At 40.7% G+C, this 20194-nt stretch overlaps 2 protein-coding genes across 3 annotated transcripts in view; one reads left to right on the top strand and one right to left on the bottom strand.

The window, feature by feature from the left end:
* Positions 1–1529: 1529 nt before the first annotated feature.
* On the top strand, positions 1530–7817 carry CD160 (CD160 molecule). The gene is given in 5 exon segments (XM_055587082.1): positions 1530–1601; positions 1604–1823; positions 5773–5850; positions 5853–5891; positions 7810–7817. Coding segments are annotated over 5 exon segments (417 nt in total).
* Positions 7818–17650: 9833 nt separating this feature from the next.
* RNF115 (ring finger protein 115) overlaps positions 17651–20194 on the bottom strand; it is a 59495-nt gene continuing 56951 nt past the window's right edge. For both annotated transcript variants that reach the window (XM_055584533.1, XM_055584534.1), the window contains 2 exons: positions 19644–19759; positions 17651–18960 (listed from right to left, as the gene is read on the bottom strand). In XM_055584533.1, the coding sequence (XP_055440508.1) occupies positions 18829–18960; positions 19644–19759 (248 nt within the window). In that variant the 3' untranslated portion in view covers positions 17651–18828. The remainder of the gene's footprint in view (positions 18961–19643; positions 19760–20194) is intronic.

Here is a 20194-nt window from a genome sequence, read left to right as displayed (position 1 = left end):
CAAAAAAGCCTGGTAATCTGGCCTTTAGGCTCTCATATACTATAAATTTATAAAATCCAGGTTTGATATCCAGATACTCCAGTATCTGTCAACTTTCAGTTCAGTTCAGTTGCTCAGTCGTGTCCGACTCTGCGACCCCATGAATAGCAGCACACCAGGCCTCCCTGTCCATCACCAACTCCCGGAGTTCACTCAGACTCGCATCCATCAAGTCAGTGATGCCATCCAGCCATCTCATCCTCTGTGGTCCCCTTCTCCTCCTGCCCCCAATCCCTCCCAGCATCAGAGTCTTTTCCAATGAGTCAGCTCTTTGCATGAGGTGGCCAAAGTACTGGAGTTTCAGCTTTAGCATCATTCCTTCCAAAGAAATTCCAGGGCTGATCTCCTTCACAATGGACTGGTTGGATCTCCTTGCAGTCCAAGGGACTCGCAAGAGTCCTCTCCAACACCATGGTTCAAAAGCATCAATTCTTCGGCGCTCAGCCTTCTTCACAATCCAACTCTCACATCCATACATGACCACAGGAAAAACCATAGCCTTGACTAGACGGACCTTTGTTGGCAAAGTAATGTCTCTGCTTTTGAATATGCTATCTAGGTTGGTCATAACTTTCCTTCCAAGGAGTAAGCGTCTTTTAATTTCATGGCTGCAGTCACCATCTTCAGATTTTGGAGCCCAGAAAAATAAAGTCTGACACTGTTTCCACTGTTTCCCCATCTATTTCCCATGAAGTGATGGGACCTGATGCCATGATCTTCGTTTTCTGAATGTTGAGCTTTAAGCCAACGTCTTCACTCTCCACTTTCACTTTCATCAAGAGGCTTTTGAGTTCCTCTTCACTTTCTGCCATAAGGGTGGTGGTGTCATCTGCATATCTGTGGTTATTGATATTTCTCCCGGCAATCTTGATTCCAGCTTGTGCTTCTTCCAGTCCAGCATTTCTCATGATGTACTCTGCATATAAGTTAAATAAGCAGGGTGACAATATACAGCCTTGATGTACTCCTTTTCCTATTTGGAACCAGTCTGTTTTTCCATGTCCAGTTCTAACTGTTGCTTCCTGACCTGCATACAAATTTCTCAAGAGGCAGATCAGGTGGTCTGGTATTCCCATCTCTTTCAGAATTTTCCACAGTTTATTGTGATCCACACAGTCAAAGGCTCTGGCATAGTAGCAACCACTTAATCACTCTGTGCCTCAGTTTATCTGTAAAATGAGAAAAATAATGCCTGTCTCTAGGACTGTACCATAAATGTATACAAAAGAACTTTTTAATAGTTAAAGGGCCTATAGAAGTTCCAGTTGAAGAATAGAAATAAAATATAAACCACTTCAGAATTAATGAAGAACTGGGATTGCAGACCTCCCTCAGATACAGGTATAGTCTGTAGGTTACTCTTCTAACAGGGTGGTATTCAGTGTCTATGGAGCAGCCCCATCTCTGCCTCAACATTTTTATGTGAGTGGATTTAGTTAACCATGTATATACCTGTCTTCCATGGCTAACACTTTCCTTCCTATTCCAGAATGAATGCACACCCTCAGCTCAACTTCCCAGGAGGGAAAGCAACTGTATGGCTTAAGAAAGAAGAAAATGAGGCGGGAACCATGTTTTTTTGTGCAAGGACAAGTTTTGAGATTGTTCCCTTGAGACAAGCTTAAAGCAACTGAGACTTAAATAGGATCCTGAGAGAGATGGTATCAGTGAAATATCATCTCAGTTGGTGCTCACCATAAACCAAGCCATTCCATTGGACAGGGAGACCTACCAATGTTGTGCCAGAAACCAGAAGCTGGATATCCACCTTCAGGGCCATTTTTGTCTATGAGTCATAGCTGAGCTTCTGATATCATCCCAATGCTACCAGGTGAGATAGTAAGCAGGGTCACAGATAGAGACAGTAGTTATTTCAGTTCCTGGATAGGCAGTAACCTTGGAAAAAGAGTCCTTCCCATTACTTAGATCCTTTGCCATCACTCCCATTGGCAAATGCTGCCTTTCCTCAAAGCATGGATACAAAGGTATCTCATTTTGTCTTTAGTTTATAAATGGATAGGTGTCTTGAAGAGCATTTAGTCATAAGAAATAGAAACCTGGAGTTGCCTAGCGGCACAGTGGCTAGGAATCCACCTGCCAATGCAGGTGACATGGGTTTGATCCTTGGTCCAGGCAGATCCTACATGCTGCAGAGCAACTAAGTCCACATGCATCAACTACTGAGCCCACAATCTAGAGCCTGCAAGCTGCAACTACTGAGCCTGTGTGCTGCAACTACTGAAGCTGGTGTGCCTGGAGCCTGTGCTTTGCAACGAGAAGCCACCACAATGAGAAGCCTGTGCACCGCAATCAACAGTAGCCCCGCTCACCACAGTTAGGGAAAGCCTAGCAGCAACGAAGACCCAGCACAACGAAAAAAAAAAATTTTTTTTTAAAAGAGTAAATCTTAAGAACTGTCATTAGAAAAAAAAAAAAATCTATTAAAAAAAAAGAAAGAGAAACCCACTCAAATTGTCATAGATTTGGGGGGCAGGGAATAATAATAAGTACAGTAAGCCCCCGTGAGTTCTGGAATCAGAAACCAGAAAACCAACAGAACCCCAGTTACTGTCTCAATCTCTCTGGGGTAGGAAGCCCTCTCATCTCTGCACATTTCCTTCGTATATGTTCCCCTGCTTTGTCACTGCTTTGTGTGCATGTGCTCAGTTGTTTCAGTCGTGTCCTACTCTTCACGGCCCCGTGGATCATAGTCAGCCAGGATCCTCTGTTCATAGATTTTTCCCAGCAAGAGTACTGGAGTGGTTTGCCAGGCCCTCCTCCAGGGGATCTTCCCAACCCAGGGATGGAACTCCTGTCTTTTGCACTACAGGCAGATTCTTTACCTCTGAGTCACCAGGCTTTAGCACAGCCTAAATATGGTCACTCCAACTTCAACTTTATATATGACTTCCTCCTATTCCCAGACAAGGGAGCAAGTCTTCAAAACTAAACTATGTTCTAGCTAGAATTCTATACCCAACCAAACTACCAGTTAAACACGAGGAAAGAATGAAGACAGTTTGACACACAATGACTCAAAAAAAAAAAAAAAAAAAAAAAAAGTGCTTCAGTAAACCAAGAAGGTGAATCAGTACAGCAGATCAAATGAGATTCAGGAAATGAGAAAACTAATAGGGGGAAGGGGATAAAGAAATTCTAGAATGAAAAAGGGCCCAAAAGCGTAATTGGTCGTGAAGAAAGCAAATGATAGAGGGCTTGGAAAGATCTCTAGAGGGTGAAATGGAATTGACAGATCATCTTTCTGAAGGTCTATGACAGATCTGATAAAGGATTAAAGATATGGATACGGAAAACTTTGCCTATTTAAGATGACCATCATCTCCAAGGAAAACACTAAATTTCACAAAAGGAAGCACAATGGTAGCTCACAATTTGGCTCTGTAATAAGTAACATTTACAGAATTCAAATTATGTAAAAATAAACTAAAATTTGTAATATAATGATTTTTGAAAGATGCAGAGAAGGGTAGAGGTTTAAAAGAACTATACCCTCATTTTCTATAACACAAAGTCAGTAGACAATGTCTAAACCTTATCATCAAGAAGTGGAAGTCTTAGGGCTTTGTGTAGGAATATGGTAAAACACCTCAAAGAGTTGATAATGGATAAAAGGACACTATTATTTTTTATGAACTTTCACATACTATCTTTTTGACTTTAAGAAAAATAGATCTAAAGTACACCTACCCACCCCCAAATAGAATCTACTTACAATGCAGGAGACCTGGGTTTGATCCCTGGGTCGGAAAGATCCCCTGGAGAAGGGAATGGCAACCCATTTCAGTATCCTTGCCTGGAGAATTCCATGGGCAGAGGAGCCTGGTGGGCTACAGTCCATGGGGTCACAAAGAGTCAGACATGACTAGTTGACTAGCACTTCACCCCCAAATAAAAACCTATCCCAGAGCCTTTTAACAAATATTTTCATCATCTCCTACAGTTACTAGTTAATCCAAATTTTCTACTTCAGCCTAAGGGAATTTGTTTTCCTCCTAGCTTTCTGGTGTCTTCCCATCTGACCTAACTAGCTTAACATTCAGCACTTTCATTCTCTCCCTTATCAAACTTGCATCTCTATTGGCTTCTGTGACTGCTTTCTGGTTTTTCTACCTTTATGGCTGTTCTTTTCTTTCCTCTGCCTGTTTCCTCCTCTCGCCTCTCAAACATGAAAATTCATTCAAGGCTCATTCCCCACTCCTTCAATCTTTTCTACTATCTCTCCCAACTCTCACCCACCCTCGATTTAAACCTGCAACCCCTTGCAACTGACCCACAAATCAACTCTAACCTCTTTTCTAAGTTTCAACTAAAAAATATACCCTGACAACTGACTCCTTGTTCTTGAATGCCCTACCATTTCCTCACTCAAAATCAAACCTGAGACCATATTTTTGTCCATGATTCACAGTCATAACCTTGGTTCCTCCTTTTTCCTCTTCCCCTATCTGGTCAGTAAGTACTACTAGTTCTTTCCCATATTCATTCCTTTCTTTCCAAAGGTGTTTTCCAGGTCTTCCACATCTCACAGTATAGTCTCCTAAGTAGTAAACCCCAGATCTCAAATCTGCCCATGTCTTTTTCAATATTTAACATCCCACACCTACCTCAGGGCCCTGCACCGAGCTACTGCCTAATAAATGGTCCAACATCCCTAAATACGATCTCCACCTCTAATCCATACTGCCACCAGACATCTAAAATGCAAATCTGTACAAACTACACACCATTCAGAGTTTTGATGGCTTTTCACTGTCATGCGGCAGTGAATTAGTTTAGCCTGGCCCTGGAGGTGCTCTATGAAATTTCATTCTACTACTTATGTGAATACTGTTCTGGTTAATCTCCCTAATGGAAACTCATCTTTTATTCATCTGAACAGACTGATTACATATCCCAGGCACAGTGCTAAGCCTTGGAGAACAGAATGGGAGTATAAGGAAGCCACTGTCTTTATAATCCAGTATTTGTGTTCTCCTAATACCCCTTAAATATTTCTATTAATACTTGTGACAGTTCTCCTCAAGATAGAAAGCTTTCTCATCCTCTCAGCATACTTAAGTACTATAGTCAGTAAATATGGATGCTCACCAAATGTGGAAATAAGGTTTTTTGGAAGGTGAAATAAGGCTAAAGAGGTAACAGATAATACCAATAAACAATGTCTACCATTTACTGAGTGTTTACTGTGTGCCAGGCATTGTGCTAAGTGATATATTATTTCATTTAATCTTCATGGCCTTTTGAGGTAGGCAGTATTCTTGTCATGTGACAGGTCAAGCTCAAAGGTAATCTGTGTAAGTTCACTCAGCTAGTAAATAGTGGTAAATAAAAATCCAGATCTATTACAAAACCCAAGATTTTAACTTAGACTAAACTGCTTGATTCACTCCAGAAGATGGTTTTGAAATGAGATTTGGGGACACTCAAATCTAAGGTAACTAAGCTATTTTAGCTGTTTCTCTGGCCTTTAGAGTTCCTTCAAGGTAGGCCGATTTGCATCCCCACTGTGACACACATAGATTCTATATTTATGTACTGTTGCTTAAGTACGTCATCACCACCACCCACAAATGTTAAAAAATACTTATGTGGGCAACTAATTATACTGAGGTATCCTTGGAGATCATGAAAAAGATGTCCTGAGATTATGCAAAAGGAGGTATTAATTTTCAAAACTTTCTCCTGATCCACTGATTCTCTTCTGGACTGCAGTAATGGTACTGAAACACAGAGGACACCCTGAGTTTGGCCACAGTAAATGTGTTCTCAGCTCAGGCTTCCTGAAAGAAAAGTCTGGATGATGCTGTTCACCAGCCTGGTGACCCTTCAAGGTATGTTCAGAAGAGCCTTAAGCGCCACAAGAAATGAGGGTCCTATACCTGTAACATCTTGATGCCTCTCCAGGAGTGGAAAGGAAGCCCAGAATGGGACAGTGAAATGCTCCCCAGGCCCTGGCTGTCCACAAGAAAACATAACATCAGTATGAGGGCAGAACTGGTCCAAATGGACTAGTGACTTCATACTAACTAGGGGAGGTAGATGAATCAGACTTTCCATTGGGCAGGTCACACCTATGAGGAGAGAAAGCCTGTGGGAGAGGCAAGCAAACACCCCCAACTTACTGGATGAACAAAAGGCTATAAGTTAAGGCAACAGATGTTTGGCTACAGTGTGAAGATGAGAAAGGCAAGAAACAGACTTGGTCTGGAGGTGGGTTTTAAACAATGCAGCTCTTTAGCAAAGGATGATGGCCAGTCTGAGTACATAAAACACTTGTAGTTGAGTCCCCTGAGCATCAATGTGAATCAGTTTTCCCTATTAGATAAAAAAAGACACTGGAATTTGCAATGATTTACCATTTCATGTCTGTATAGTCGGTAACTGATACAGCTTTTTGCCTCTCCTTGACATCCTTAATTTCAAGCCTATTGAAGCCTTCCTCAAATCAGTAAGTAATACTTTCCAAGTGCCACCAGAATGCAAGCTCTATTAATATGGTAAGGACTTTGTCTTTTTTACCCCAACAAAAAAACAGTATCAGGCACATAGCAGGCTCTTAATATATTTGTTTAAAGAATTTGTATGATGGGCTAGGCTTTATAAGGTGCTTCTAACCTCACAACCCTTCCAGGTAAATATTCCCTGATTACTCACCAGCAAACAGGTATAAAGAGGTTAAAAGTTGCCCCAGTGCACAGGAATTAATACAGGACCATCTCACTCTAAAATCTGTGCTCTCAGTGATCACCTACTACATGCTAAGCAACTTTTCTCTCAACTCCATCACCACTCTCCCCATTCTGAGACTGCCTCCTCCCATTTCCAGAAACAGGACTACTTAACACTCTTACTTCAGCCCTTAACCTAAACTATCAAAAGAAAACAAAGACCTAATCTGTGTTCCTTGGCAAGCATCTGCCAAACGTAAGCCTATGCCAGCTTTCAGGAGGAAACTGGTGAATATCAAGCAGTCTGACCCTTCAGATATAATTCTTTATTGAATCCAAATCCTCTCAGATGGCTATTTTATTGACAAAGTTAATTTTAATTATTCATACAGATTAAAAACTTTAAAGAGGAAATTTATTTTAGCCATACAACCTACTACCATTTATGACTCCCAAGTTATGCTAGAGGAAAAAAAATCTCTAAGCTCTTTTCCTTTTTCTAGTCAGGTGAAGAAAATGAACTTTGATAGTTCATTCCTTTCATCCCTCTCTCCCAACTCAAGACTCAGCAGAATTATGGATATGGTAGTGTTCAGTAAAACAAAAACACACATTTTCTCAGACCCAGAGAAATGACATAGGTCAAGTTACTATGCATACATGTGACAAAAATGAGGGAACTTTCCTGGATCTCTATGCCTCCCTCAGTTCATGAAGCTAATTTCAGTAAGTGTCTCTGTCGTTTCATTATGCCAGGCATTCATTGCTATACATGGAAAACCTACCTTGAAATTGAATGGCGTCTATTCCTTCTTTGATTGTCCTACTTTCCAGCCAGGAGAGATCAAAGGTAGGCTTCTTCCCCATTTCCATGAGGATCATGCAGATGTCATAAGATCACAATTACAACTTTAAGCAGTAAGACAAAACACATGTAAGACTTTCTTCCCTCCTTTCCTTGTCCATTCCCTCCAGTCATAAGGGTCTATCAAACACACATCCCAGCATGAAGTACATCAGGTATTTTGTTGCTATTCTTAAGTTTGTAGCATAATACAAACCTTCCTTTTTCCTTCTACAGCTTTGTAAGCTTTGTGCCAGAAGAAATTTTTTAAAAAGCTACAGCAAGAGAAAACTGACTTTCTTTAGCTTGGTATCTTTCACATCACAGTATACAGAGAAGGAAATAACAGGGAACAGGTGAAGAGACGCTAAATATGCCAAGAATATGGGAAATATAAGATGGGCAAGTAAATGTATTCCTTCACCTCCCCTCCTCACTGCCAGAACAAACCTAACTTTTTTCCTACCTCAGTCACCAGTAAACAGTGCAGTTCTCACAAAAGCAGTTGGTATACAGTTCTCATTTAAATACTGGCTAAGTGTGTTGTGTTTTTGTAACCTGGAAGAACTTTTCCTCTATGTCCTCCGAACAAAGTCAAATAAAGAAGCAAGTCAAACAAAATGAGAACACCAATGTTTTTGGAAGACATTTTATTTGACATGGTTAAGGGAAAGTAGATGAAACAAGCAAACATAGTTAGGATAGGAGAAGAACGCCAGACCCAGTAACTGACTTGGCAGAAAATGAGGAAACAAAGACACCTTGGTGTTGAACAGCATCCACGTAGTGGTACTGGACGAAGAGGAAGGTTTATTTGTGTAGACCAGGTGCACCACAGATCCTAACTGTCCAGCTTCAATGAAATACTTGTCAACCTCTCTGATCATTTCTCTCTTTTTAAATAAACATCAAAGCAGTATTTGCAGCCTTTTCTTTTCTCCCTAAGTTCACAGATCCTTTTGTCTCTCTTTGGACAGATAATCTCTTATCATAGTTAAGCAGAGAGGTGGGGGCAGGATATTCCTGATAGGAGAACTATATGAATAAAGAGGTGGGAACACAATTCAACCAGGGCTAAATGGCAAACCATCAAAGGGAAACAGACACCTTACCTGTGATCCTTGGCCAGGACCTGCAAAATGTGGGAGCTAAAGTTTATAGGAACAGAGGGAGAAAGGCTGAAAACAGATGGGTTAAGACCTTTATTAGTGATAGCACTGAACCCCAAACTAAGGATTTTGGATTTTGTCTTATGGAGGTAAAAAGACTAGGCATGAAGTCAAAAGCCTTAATTCAAATTCTGACTCTGCAACATACAGGCTACATGTCTACGTGTCCTTGGGCAAATGAAGTTTTGAGATACTATTTCTATCTACTTATCTGTAATATGGCATATTTCCTACTTTATCTTCTGTTTCCATAGGATTCCTCTGAGAATCAAATGAGATTCTGGATTTTAAACCCAGAACCACTGGAATTCTGACTAAAGTCTCCAAAGCTTTCTCCACTATAGTACACTCACTTTAATCTTTATCGACCTGTTTTATGTACTAGTGCTGTTCTTTTTACTGTATTTTAAGTTTACATGAGTGGAGATGTCTTTTACTTTTTTACTATTCAAAGACTCTTCTGAAACTGCTCCATATTATACAATTGCTGGAAGTCTCACAAAGAAGCCATATCCAACTATATAAAAAGTTTTTATCCATTGTGCTGTGCTAATTATAGCCTACATAAAAAAAAAGTCTGCAGAAAGGACACATGATTACTGGCCAAGTTTATCAAGACATTCAAGAGCATTAGACTACTAACTCTGACTTGAACTAAGCAGAATAAACAAACCCAACAGTAAGTCAGGGGTCCCACTTCTAAAGAATTTATTTATTCTGCTCATTTCAAGACAGTTAAACAGAAATTTGAAACACTTATGTCTTGACTTTCAAAGTGTATTAATTCCACTGATTTCAAATAAGCCTATAAATTTCCATGCATGAATATTCTTCTGGACACACATCTAAACTTCAGTCTATATGAGTGATTCATAATCCAAGGAATTTGAACCTCTGTAAGGCCATGCAGTTACATAAGAAATCTGTGTAAGTATTATCTCTAATATATCTTACAAATAAGTAATACTTCTCTTCAACTGGATGTAGATTCTTGTGTGACTAATAAAGACAAATTGATTTAAAAGCATTACTGAAAGCAGAGCAGCTTTTTCCTGTGTGTTTGTTCCAGCAAGATACTAAAACTACAATTATAATCTTGTTGGGAGGGAATCTAATAATTTTTGGATCTCAAAAATGATACATCTTATTAGAAAAAGAATCATAAGCTTACATTTCATGATTTATAGATATTAAGTGTTTCAGGTGAAAGAGGAAAGGTAGCATATAGACTTCACTTCTGGGAACACCTTAAGTGTAATTCGGCAAAACACAAAGTTTATATGTAAAAAATTTGAAACTTGAGTGCCTATAATTCCACTTATCTGGCAGGTATATAAGAGATCAAAACCTCAATAGTGTCCATTGGATAAGATGTTTTAATCCTCTCTTGATCCTGGAAAAGATCTCTGGTTGTACACTTTATATTCTATACATTCTATTTTAAAACCCATGGCACAGCCTGCTGGGATGCTGACATTACTGCAATCTACAATTCCCTGCCCCCAACAGGATGGACACCTGTGATATGTTTACCTCAGTGTTCCCCAACCTTTTTGGCACAAGGGACTAGTTTCATGGAAGATAATTTTTCTACAGATAAGGGTGGGGAGATGGTTTCAGGATGACCCAAGAGCAGTACAATTTATTATGCCTCCACTGATCTGACAGGAGGCGGAGCTCAGATGGTTATGTGAGGGGGACTGATTGTAAATACAGACAAAGCTTCACTTGTTTGCCTGACACTCACCTCCTGTTGTGTGGCACAGTTCCTAACAGGCCATGGACCAGTACTGGTTCATGGCCCAGGGGTTCAGAACCCCTGGTATACCCCACCAAATCCTTCCCCCAACTCCCTACATCAGAACTTACGTTAGATTCATTTGGAAACTTATAGTAAGAGTACTCTCTCCTGCTAGTACCCTCAAACTCCCCAATCTCCACTGGTAAATTTCTGCAAACTGCACCTTTATCTTCCTGCTTCTCTACCACAGAGACCAACGGGATTTCCCCTAACAATCAGATATCAATTCATCAGCCCTGCTTCTTCTCCTAAATCTGTCTTCCTTCACAGATGTCAGTGGCCTTCCTAAATCAGCTCTAAAAATCAACTCTGAGGTGGTGTCTCTCACTTCTCCAAACCCCAGAGGCTGTTTTGTTATTGTTTAAAACAGACAAACTATGATCCCCTCCTGATTAGTTTTTGTTAAGTTCTGATAAACCTGTATTCCTTGAGAAACAGCACTTGGACACCAAGAAGAATGAAACTGAAGCACACAGAAGGTCATGTGAGAAGTCAATTTGTCATCAATCATTTATCAAGAAAGAAATTTTAAAAACAAGACAAATGTGTTAGAGTTCACCTAATTATAATACAGGAAAAACAGATAATGAACACCCTTTCCTCAAATCCATTTATTCTCAACCTTCAAAAATGATAACCAGACTTTTAGCTCTAGTGAAACCCTTTGCCACATACCACATAACAGGATGTCCGCCCAAGCCAACAGTGCCCCAAAATAGAGAAGTATAGAGACACATGGGCCTAAGGCAGGTACAATGAGGGAATCAGACTATGAGGCGCCAGCCCTCTGCTGTACCCCTGCTCACTTTATCTATTTCAGTGCCCACCAAATCCCTTCTTCCTCCAGAGTGAAATGTGCATATATGCATGTGCCTATGGACACACATACACAAATGTTCAATATAAAGACATAAACAAGGAATTTTTCTAATAATTATTTAATCCAAGTGAGACTTGGGGGGGGAACAAATTCTTCTCACCAAATCTTCCTTCTAACTTGAGAAGTAACTATCGGACCAGACAGTACTGCTTAAGGAAAACACTTAACAAGTATTTGCTCATTTGTTATGTAGCAAATGTTCACAACTAAGGAAGCTACTTGGACTCTCCAGGTTTCCCAACTCTTCAGAGAACTGGCAATAAGAGGAATTTTGAGGGAAAATTAATTGTGAATACCAGGATTATTCCTTCTCTCTGTTGAAGATAACAGTTAAATGTTCATCACTTTGCCCTGCCCACCCAACTGCCTAGTTCTAATTCATCTGGAAACTACCCGAGAAGCAATAATCATTCAGAGGCCAGCACGGAGCTGACCTATATAACCTCTCAACTTTCATGTCTACCAATCTCTAGGAAGTCTCTCCTAATTATGTGCTAACAAAATTATTTCCCTTATTTCAAATTATAATGAAAAAAGATTAAGAAGAAAAAGACATTTATGAATGAGAAAACAATCTGCTTATCTCTGCATGGAACTCAAAGGGTAGGCCATTTAATACAAATGTAAAGGCCTCAAGTCTAATGACTAAGATTTGAAATTGCAACTTTCTTCTACTTGCTTTGATAATGAGTGAAAGCTGAATCGTCTCTCCTAGTAAGGCTGACTCCTAGTAAGGCTCCAGTTTCCTGAGTCTGTAAACTTTCAGGCTGTAAAGGAATGAACACCTGAAAAGTCTGGGTTATGGAGACTTCTGCTTTGGGCACTGTATCAAACTGTGTTTGGATCCATAATCATGTGGCCCAATTCTTTATAATAAATCTCTATATACATGTACACACAACCTTATGGTTCAGCTTCTCTCAGTTCAGTTCAGTTCAGTCGCTCAGTCGTGTCCGACTCTTTGCGACCCCATGAATCGAAGCACGCCAGGCCTCCCTGTCCATCACCAACTCCCGGAGTTCACCCAGACTCACATCCATCAAGTCAGTGATGCCATCCAGCCATCTCATCCTCTGTCGTCCCCTTCTCCTCCTGCCCCCAATCCCTCCCAGCATCAGAGTCTTTTCCAATGACTCAACTCTTTGCATGAGGTGGCCAGGGTACTGGAGTTTCAGCTTTAGCATCATTCCTTCCAAAGAAATCCCAGGGCTGATCTCCTTCAGAATGGACTGGTTGGATCTCCTTGCATTCCAAGGGACTCTCAAGAGTCTTCTCCAACACCACAGTTCAAAAGCATCAATTCTTCAGCACTCAGCCTTCCTCACAGTGCAACTCTCACATCCATACATGACCACTGGAAAAACCATAGCCTTGACCAGACGGACCTTTGTTGGCAAAGGAATGTCTCGAGGTGGGTCATAACTTTCCTTCCAAGGAGTAAGCGTCTTAATTTCATGGCTGCAATCACTATCTGCAGTGATTTTGGAGCCCAAAAAAATAAACTCTGACACTGTTTCCACTGTTTCCCCATCTATTTCCCATGAAGTGATGGGACCTGATGCCATGATCTTCGTTTTCTGAATGTTGAGCTTTAAGCCAACATCTTCACTCTCCACTTTCACTTTCATCAAGTGGCTTTTGAGTTCCTCTTCACTTTCTGCCATAAGGGTGGTGTCATCTGCATATCTGTGGTTATTGATATTTCTCCCGGCAATCTTGATTCCAGCTTGTGCTTCTTCCAGCCCAGCGTTTCTCATGATGTACTCTGCATATAAGTTAAATAAGCAGGGTGACAAAATACAGCCTTGACGTACTCCTTTTCTATCTGGAACCAGTCTGTTGTTCCATGTCCAGTTCTAACTGTTGCTTCCTGACCTGCATACAGATTTCTCAAGAGGCAGATCAGGTGGTCTGGTAACCCATCTCTTTCAGAATTTTCCACAGTTTGTTGTGATCCACACAGTCAAAGGCTTTGGCATAGTCAATAAAGCAGAAATAGATGTTTTTCTGGAACTCCCTTGCTTTTGCCATGATCCAGTGGATGTTGGCAATTTGATCTCTGGTTCCTCTGCCTTTTCTAAAACCAGCTTGAACATCAGGAAGTTCGCGGTTCACGTTATTGCTGAAGCCTGGCTTGGAGAATTGTGAGCATTACTTTACTAGCATAACCCTAAAACACTCCTTACCTAAATTAACCTCAAAGTCTGAGATATTTCCTATTCTTTGAAGAAACACTACAGATTCATTAAGTAGGAGGGGTCCTGGAAACCGCAAAAAGATTTATCTCCTTTATCTAAAAGAATTAAAAAAAAGTGAAGGAAATTTCAGATAAGATTGATGCTCTCTGCTATTCTTATATTGAAAAGTTAAATCCTTATCCAGCACTTTGTTTGCATACCTTTGTAAAGCCACTCAAGTCTTTCTGGTTGTCTAGATTAGTTCAGTCGCTCAGTCATGTCTGACTCTTTGTGATCCCATGCACTGCAGCACGCCAGGCTCCCCTGTCCATCACCAACTCCCGGAGCTTGCCCAAACTCATGTCCATCGAGTTGGTGGTGCCATCCAACCATCTCATCCTCTGTCGTCCCCTTCTCCTCCTGCCTTCAATTTTTCCCAAAATCAGGTCTTTTCCAATGAGTCAGTTCTTTGCATCAGGTGGCCAAAGTATTGCAGCTTCAGCATCAGCCCTTCCAATGAATATTCAGGACTGATTTCCTTGAGGACTAATTGGATCTCCTTGCAGTCCAAGGGACTCTCAAGAGTCTTCTCCAACACAACAGTTCAAAAGCATCAATTCTGCACTCAGCTTTCTTTATAGTCCAACTCTCACATCCATACATGACTACTGGAAAAACCATAGCTCTGACAAGACAGATCTTTGTTGGCAAAGTAATGTCTCTGCTTTTTAATATGTGGTCTAGGTTGGTCATAACTTTTCTTCCAAGGAGCAAGCAACTTTTAATTTCATGGCTGCAGTCACCATCTGCAGGGATTTTGGAGCCTAAGAAAATAAAGTCTCTCACTGTTTCCATTGTTTCCCCATCTATTTGCCATGAAGTGATGGGACCAGATATCATGATCTTAGTTTTCTGAATATTGAGTTTTAAGCCACCTTTTTCACTCTCCTCTTTCCCTTTCATCAAAAGGCTCTTTAGTTGTTCTTAAATTTCTGCCATAAGGGTGATGTCATCTGCATATCTGAGGCTATTGATATTTCTCCCAGCAATCTTGATTCCAGCTTGTGCTTCATCCAGCCTGGCATTTCACATGATGTATTCTGCCTATAAGTTAAATAAGCAGGGTGACAATATACAGCCTTGAAGTATTCCTTTGCCGATTTGGAACCAGTCTGTTGTGCCATGTCTGGTTCTAACTGTTGCTTCTTTACCTGCATACAGATTTCTTCGGAGGCAGGTAAGGTGGTCTATTATTCCCATCTCTTGAAGAATTTTCCACAGTTTGTTGTGATCCACACTGTCAAAGGCTTTGGCATAGTCAATAAAACAGAAGTAGATGTTTTTCTGGAAATCTCTTGCTTTTTCTGTGATCCAAATGATGTTGGCAACTTGATCTCTGGTTCCTCTGCCTTTTCTAAATCCAGCTTGAACATCTGGAAGTTCATGGTTCACGTACTGTTGAAGTCTGGCTTGGAGAATTTTGAGCATTACTTTGCTAACGTGTGAGGTGAGTGCAATTTGCGGTACTTTGAACATTTGATTGTGCAGTGGTTTGAACATTCTTTGGCATTGCCTTTCTTTGGGACTGGAATGAAAACTGACCTTTTCCAGTCCTGTGGCCACTGCTAAGTTTTCCAAACCTGCTGCCATATTGAGTGCAGCACCTTAACAGCATCATCATTTAACTGGCATCATTCTAGTTCTCTAGTTGTAAGTAAAAATACACCTGCCTGTCCTGGCATCAGTTCAGTTCAGTTCAGTCATTCAGTTGTGTCCAACTCTTTGCGACCCCATGAACCACAGCACACCAGGCCTCCCTGTCCATCACCAACTCCCAGAGTCCACCCAAACCCATGTCCACTGTGTCGGTGATGCCATCCAACCATCTCATCCTCTGTCGTCCCCTTCTCCTCTTGCCCTCAATCTTTCCCAGCACCAGGGTCTTTTCCAATGAGTCAGCTCTCCGCATCAGGTGGCCAAAGTACTGGAGTTTCAGCTTCAACATCAGTCCCTCCAATGAACACCCAGGACTGATCTCCTTTAGGATGGACTGGTTGGATCTCCTTGCAGTCCAAGGGACTCGCAAGAGTCTTCTCCAACACCACAGTTCAAAAGCATCAATTCTTCTGCGCTCAGCTTTCTTCACAGTCCAACTCGCACATCCATACATGACTACTGGAAAAACCATAGCCTTGACTAGACAGACCTTTGTTGGCAAAGGAATGTCTCTGCTTTTGAATATGCTGTCAAGGTTGGTCATAACTTTCCTTCCAAGGAGCAAGCATCTTTTAATTTCATGGCTGCAATCACCATCTAACAGTGATTTTGGAGCCCAGAAAAATAAAGTCAGCCACTGTTTCCCCATCTATTCCCCATGAAGTGATGGGACTGGATGCCATGATCTTAGTTTTTTGAATGCTGAGCTTTAGGCCAACTTTTTCACCCTTCTCTTTCACTTTCATCAAGTGGCTTTTTAGTTCCTCTTCACTTTCTGCCATAAGAGTGGTGTCATCTGCATATGTGAGGTTATTGATATTTCTTCGCAATCTTGATTCCAGCTTGTGCTTCATCCAGCCCAGAGTTTCTCATGATGCACTCTGCATAGAAGTTAAATAAGCAGGGTGATAATATACAGCCTTGACGTACTCCTTTTCCTATTTGGAACCAGTCTGTTGTTCCATGTCCAGTTCTAACTGCTGCTTCTTGACCCGCATACAGATTTCTCAAGAGGCAGCTCAGGTGGTCTGGTATTCCCATCTCTTTCAGAATTTTCCACAGTTGATTGTGATCCACACAGTCAAAGGCTTTGGCATAGTCAATAAACCAGAAATAGATTTTTTTTTTTGGAACTCTCTTGCTTTTTCAATGATCTAGTGGATGTTGGCAATTTGATCTCTGGTTCCTCTGCCTTTTCTAAAACCAGCTTGAACATATCTGGAAGTTCACGGTTCACGTATTGCTGAAGCCTGGCTTGGAGAATTTTGAGCATTACTTTACTAGCGTGTGAGATGAGTGCAATTGTGTGGTAGTTTGAGCATTCTTTGCCATTACCTTTCTTTGGGATTGGAATGAAAACTGACCTTTTCCAGTCCTGTGGCCACTGCTGAGTTTTCCAAATTTGCTGACATATTGAGTGCAGCACTTTCACAGCATCATCTTTTAGGGTTTAAAATAGCTCAACTGGAATTCCATCACCTCCACTAGCTTTTTTCGTAGTGATGCTTCCTAAGGCCCACCTGACTTCACATTCCAGGATGTCCAACTCTAGGTGAATGTGAGTGATCACACCTTTGTGATTATCTGGGTCGTGAACATCTTTTTTGTACAGTTCTTCTGTGTATTCTTGCCACCTCTTCTTAATGTCTTCTGCTTCTGTTAGGTCCCTACCATTTCTGTCCTGGCATATCCAGATAATAACAAAACTTCCAGGCTAACATCATTTTTTGAGACAGCTGATACTGTCAATATTGTTTTACTTGAAAACCACAACATATTCCAACTTCAGTTGAGCCTATCTCAACCTAAGCAATGGCCGTTCACAATATACCTCTTATGTCCCCTCAGACTCATCATCTCTCCCCATTCAAAGCCAATGTATATCTCTGGGTTACATTTCAATAACCATAGTAAACAGTTCACATTCTCCAAAAACACTCTCTCTACAGAGGTATAACATAAGAGGCTCATGAGAAAACATCTCATTCTCTTTGGGGCAAACCTGCATCATACCTTATGGTCACAACTTTTAGAGGCAAGCTATTAATTCAGCATTAAATTCTCCCACTTTCTCTCTTCCCTACCCTATTCCTCTATCCTCTACTAAATTACAAAGATATCTCTAACCCCACCCTCATGCCCAAAACCAGTGTGTGACAGACTCCTAGCCAAGAAAGAGACTCACCAAAGACTCACCTTCTTGTTTTGATCATTCCAACCATGAAGGGCTGATTAGACCACACCAATGGTGCCCCTCTTGTCACCATTTTTGGTGCACCAACTGTGGTTACATGTTCCCATCATTTATTTTTAAGACTTTGAAGTTCCAACAACATTCTTAAGCTTCTCCATTTATTCAACTTTAAACACTTAAATGCACCAAAGAGCATCTGCATGTACATGGGACACAGGCTGAAAAAAGAAGGCCTATCTCTCCTAGGCCAAGTTGTTTCAGCACGATCACAAAAATCAATATCACTGCAAGTATAGCCAGAACGAAGCAAACAAAAAGGTTTCAGAGATGATAAATGAACTTTAAAAATTAAAATGAAACAACATAAAGTCTCAATTCCTGAAGACCAATGAATTATTAAAAAAAACATGAATCAGCTGTAAAAGCAGTAATAAAATAATCCTATTTCTGTGAGGGAAATTACTTTAAGGTCCCCAGGATAAACAATGAGCTGAGACTCACTAAAAAACCTTAGAACCAGAGATTTCAAACATCTGTCTTTTGTGCCTTTATCCTGCCCAACTTATTCCCAAAAAGGAACCACAATCAGATTCCTACCAATGTAAGACTCTTTAAGATATGTCATTTGTCATGTTGGTTTCTGCAGAAGCTGCATCTTACGAAGTAGTCTTTAAAAATAAAAATGAGAAAACCAAAGAGTACAATTAGAAGCCTTCCCACTGTAACTTTGTTTTGATTTGCTCTCTAAAGATTTAAGGAAAAAAAAAAATCATTAGTCTCAGATTCCTGATTTAATATGACCTCACTCCATGGCTAACGTGGCCAAGAGTAGATGCTTCTGTACAATTAAAACAGAAGCACTTTATCAGCAGGACTTTACGGCTCTGGTTCCACTGTATTTACTATAAAGTACACTAACGATGGTGGAGGTTGAAGAAAGAGGTGAAAACAACTGTCACAAGGTAACATGACAGACAGCAGGACCCTAGGTAGACTTTAAGGAACCAATTCTATTCTGGCAGGGGAAACCCACATAATTAACCAATTCTATTCTGGCAAGGGAAACCCACATAATTAAGTTTCACACTTACAAAATTTTATCACTCTGAATTCAGGAATAAGAGGCATTTGGTTCTAGATATAATTCCATCTGTAGACACTAACTTTAAATTTAAAGAAAAACACTCAGTGAATTAATATTATAAGTTGGGGTTTCTTAAGTGATTCCTAAATCCACCTACTATTTTTTTTGCATTGATACAATTAATAGCTGTGATAGGAGGTCTACCATAGCCCTGGCTCAGACGTGGTCTTTAGTTTCAGAAAGTCCATCGGTCATGTAGCTGGCTGTCACTGCTAAATCTGTTGCTTGCAGAAGCCCCGGATCTCTGTGTTTGCTGAGTAGAGTCCTCACCATTTAAGCTCTTCCTACATACAGGACATGCGTCATGCTGAAACAGAAAGATATAAGTCCACATGAACATGCCTGACCTGAGAAGCTGGAAGAACCAACTAAACACTTAAGAAACCCTGACAGTTAGCAGGTAGATAAACAAAAAGGGCATGCATTCTCACAGAGTACCCGCTGGGCTTCAAGTGTAACCCCAGGACATCTCCCAAATAGAACTTTTAACAGAACTGACAAAGAATTCAAGGCAGCAACTTAACAATAGCTAACACATACTATCAAACAGAACTAACTAGAAACAATGACCTGAGATGGTCTAGAGCAGGGGTCAGCAAACTTGCTCTGTTAAAGAAAAAATAGTAAATATTTCAGACTCTGCAGGCCATACCGCCAATGTTGCAACTACTTAACTCTGCTAAGGGAGCACAAAAGTAGCCATAGACCATATGTAAACAAATGAGCATAGCTGTGTTCCAATGAAACTTCATTTACAAAAATAGGTGCCAGTCCACAGAGACCTATAGGCTGTAGTTTGCTAACCCCTGGTCAGAGAAGTTCTGAACAGATTAATAATCTAAAACACAGTAATGTTGCTACTAGGAGTTAGCCAGAAACTAAAATCTGATTTGCTTGGCTCTCCACTAACTGTTAATTATGCCCTTACTGATCCCCCCAAGACATGACTGCCACAGGGCCCCATCACAGATGAGAGCTGTCTGTACTTACGAGTTCTAACCACGGCACAATACAACTGCTGTGAAAGTAGTGGTTGCAGGGTAACTGCCGGACTTCCTCCTCGACTGTGTAATCCTCTTTGCATACTGGACACTCTAAGCCCTTATCTGTTAGAGGAGGAAATGCTTTTAAAATAAGCAAAAAGAAGGAAAAAAACCTAGCCTAATGTCTTTACCACCCAAAGGGATACAAAGAAAACACAAAGTGCATCTAGGGTGGAGGCAGAGAAGCAGTAGAATTTTACTTCAAAAGGGGGACAGAGGTGGTAATAGCCAGGGATATGAAAAGGACTGATGAATGGGCCCATTCCAATAAGGTCCAGACAGCAACTCTACGAGGTCTATTTTTCAACATAAAGAGTTGGAAGAACCGGGGCTTAGATTATCTGTTAAGTAAAACAGGAAAAACATCTTCTCAAATGTGTGAAAGCCTTCTGGCAGTTTCTACTTAGGAAACACTGGCAATCTGTCCACCACAACCAAAGGACTCATCTTGACAATCTTAGCAGTTCTCATTCAGTGCGTCAAGCCACTTTCACTCTA

This window comes from Bubalus kerabau, chromosome 6, assembly GCF_029407905.1.
Source record: "Bubalus kerabau isolate K-KA32 ecotype Philippines breed swamp buffalo chromosome 6, PCC_UOA_SB_1v2, whole genome shotgun sequence".
NCBI classification, from domain to species: domain Eukaryota; kingdom Metazoa; phylum Chordata; class Mammalia; order Artiodactyla; family Bovidae; genus Bubalus; species Bubalus kerabau.
This window is presented reverse-complemented; position numbering and strand designations above follow the sequence as displayed.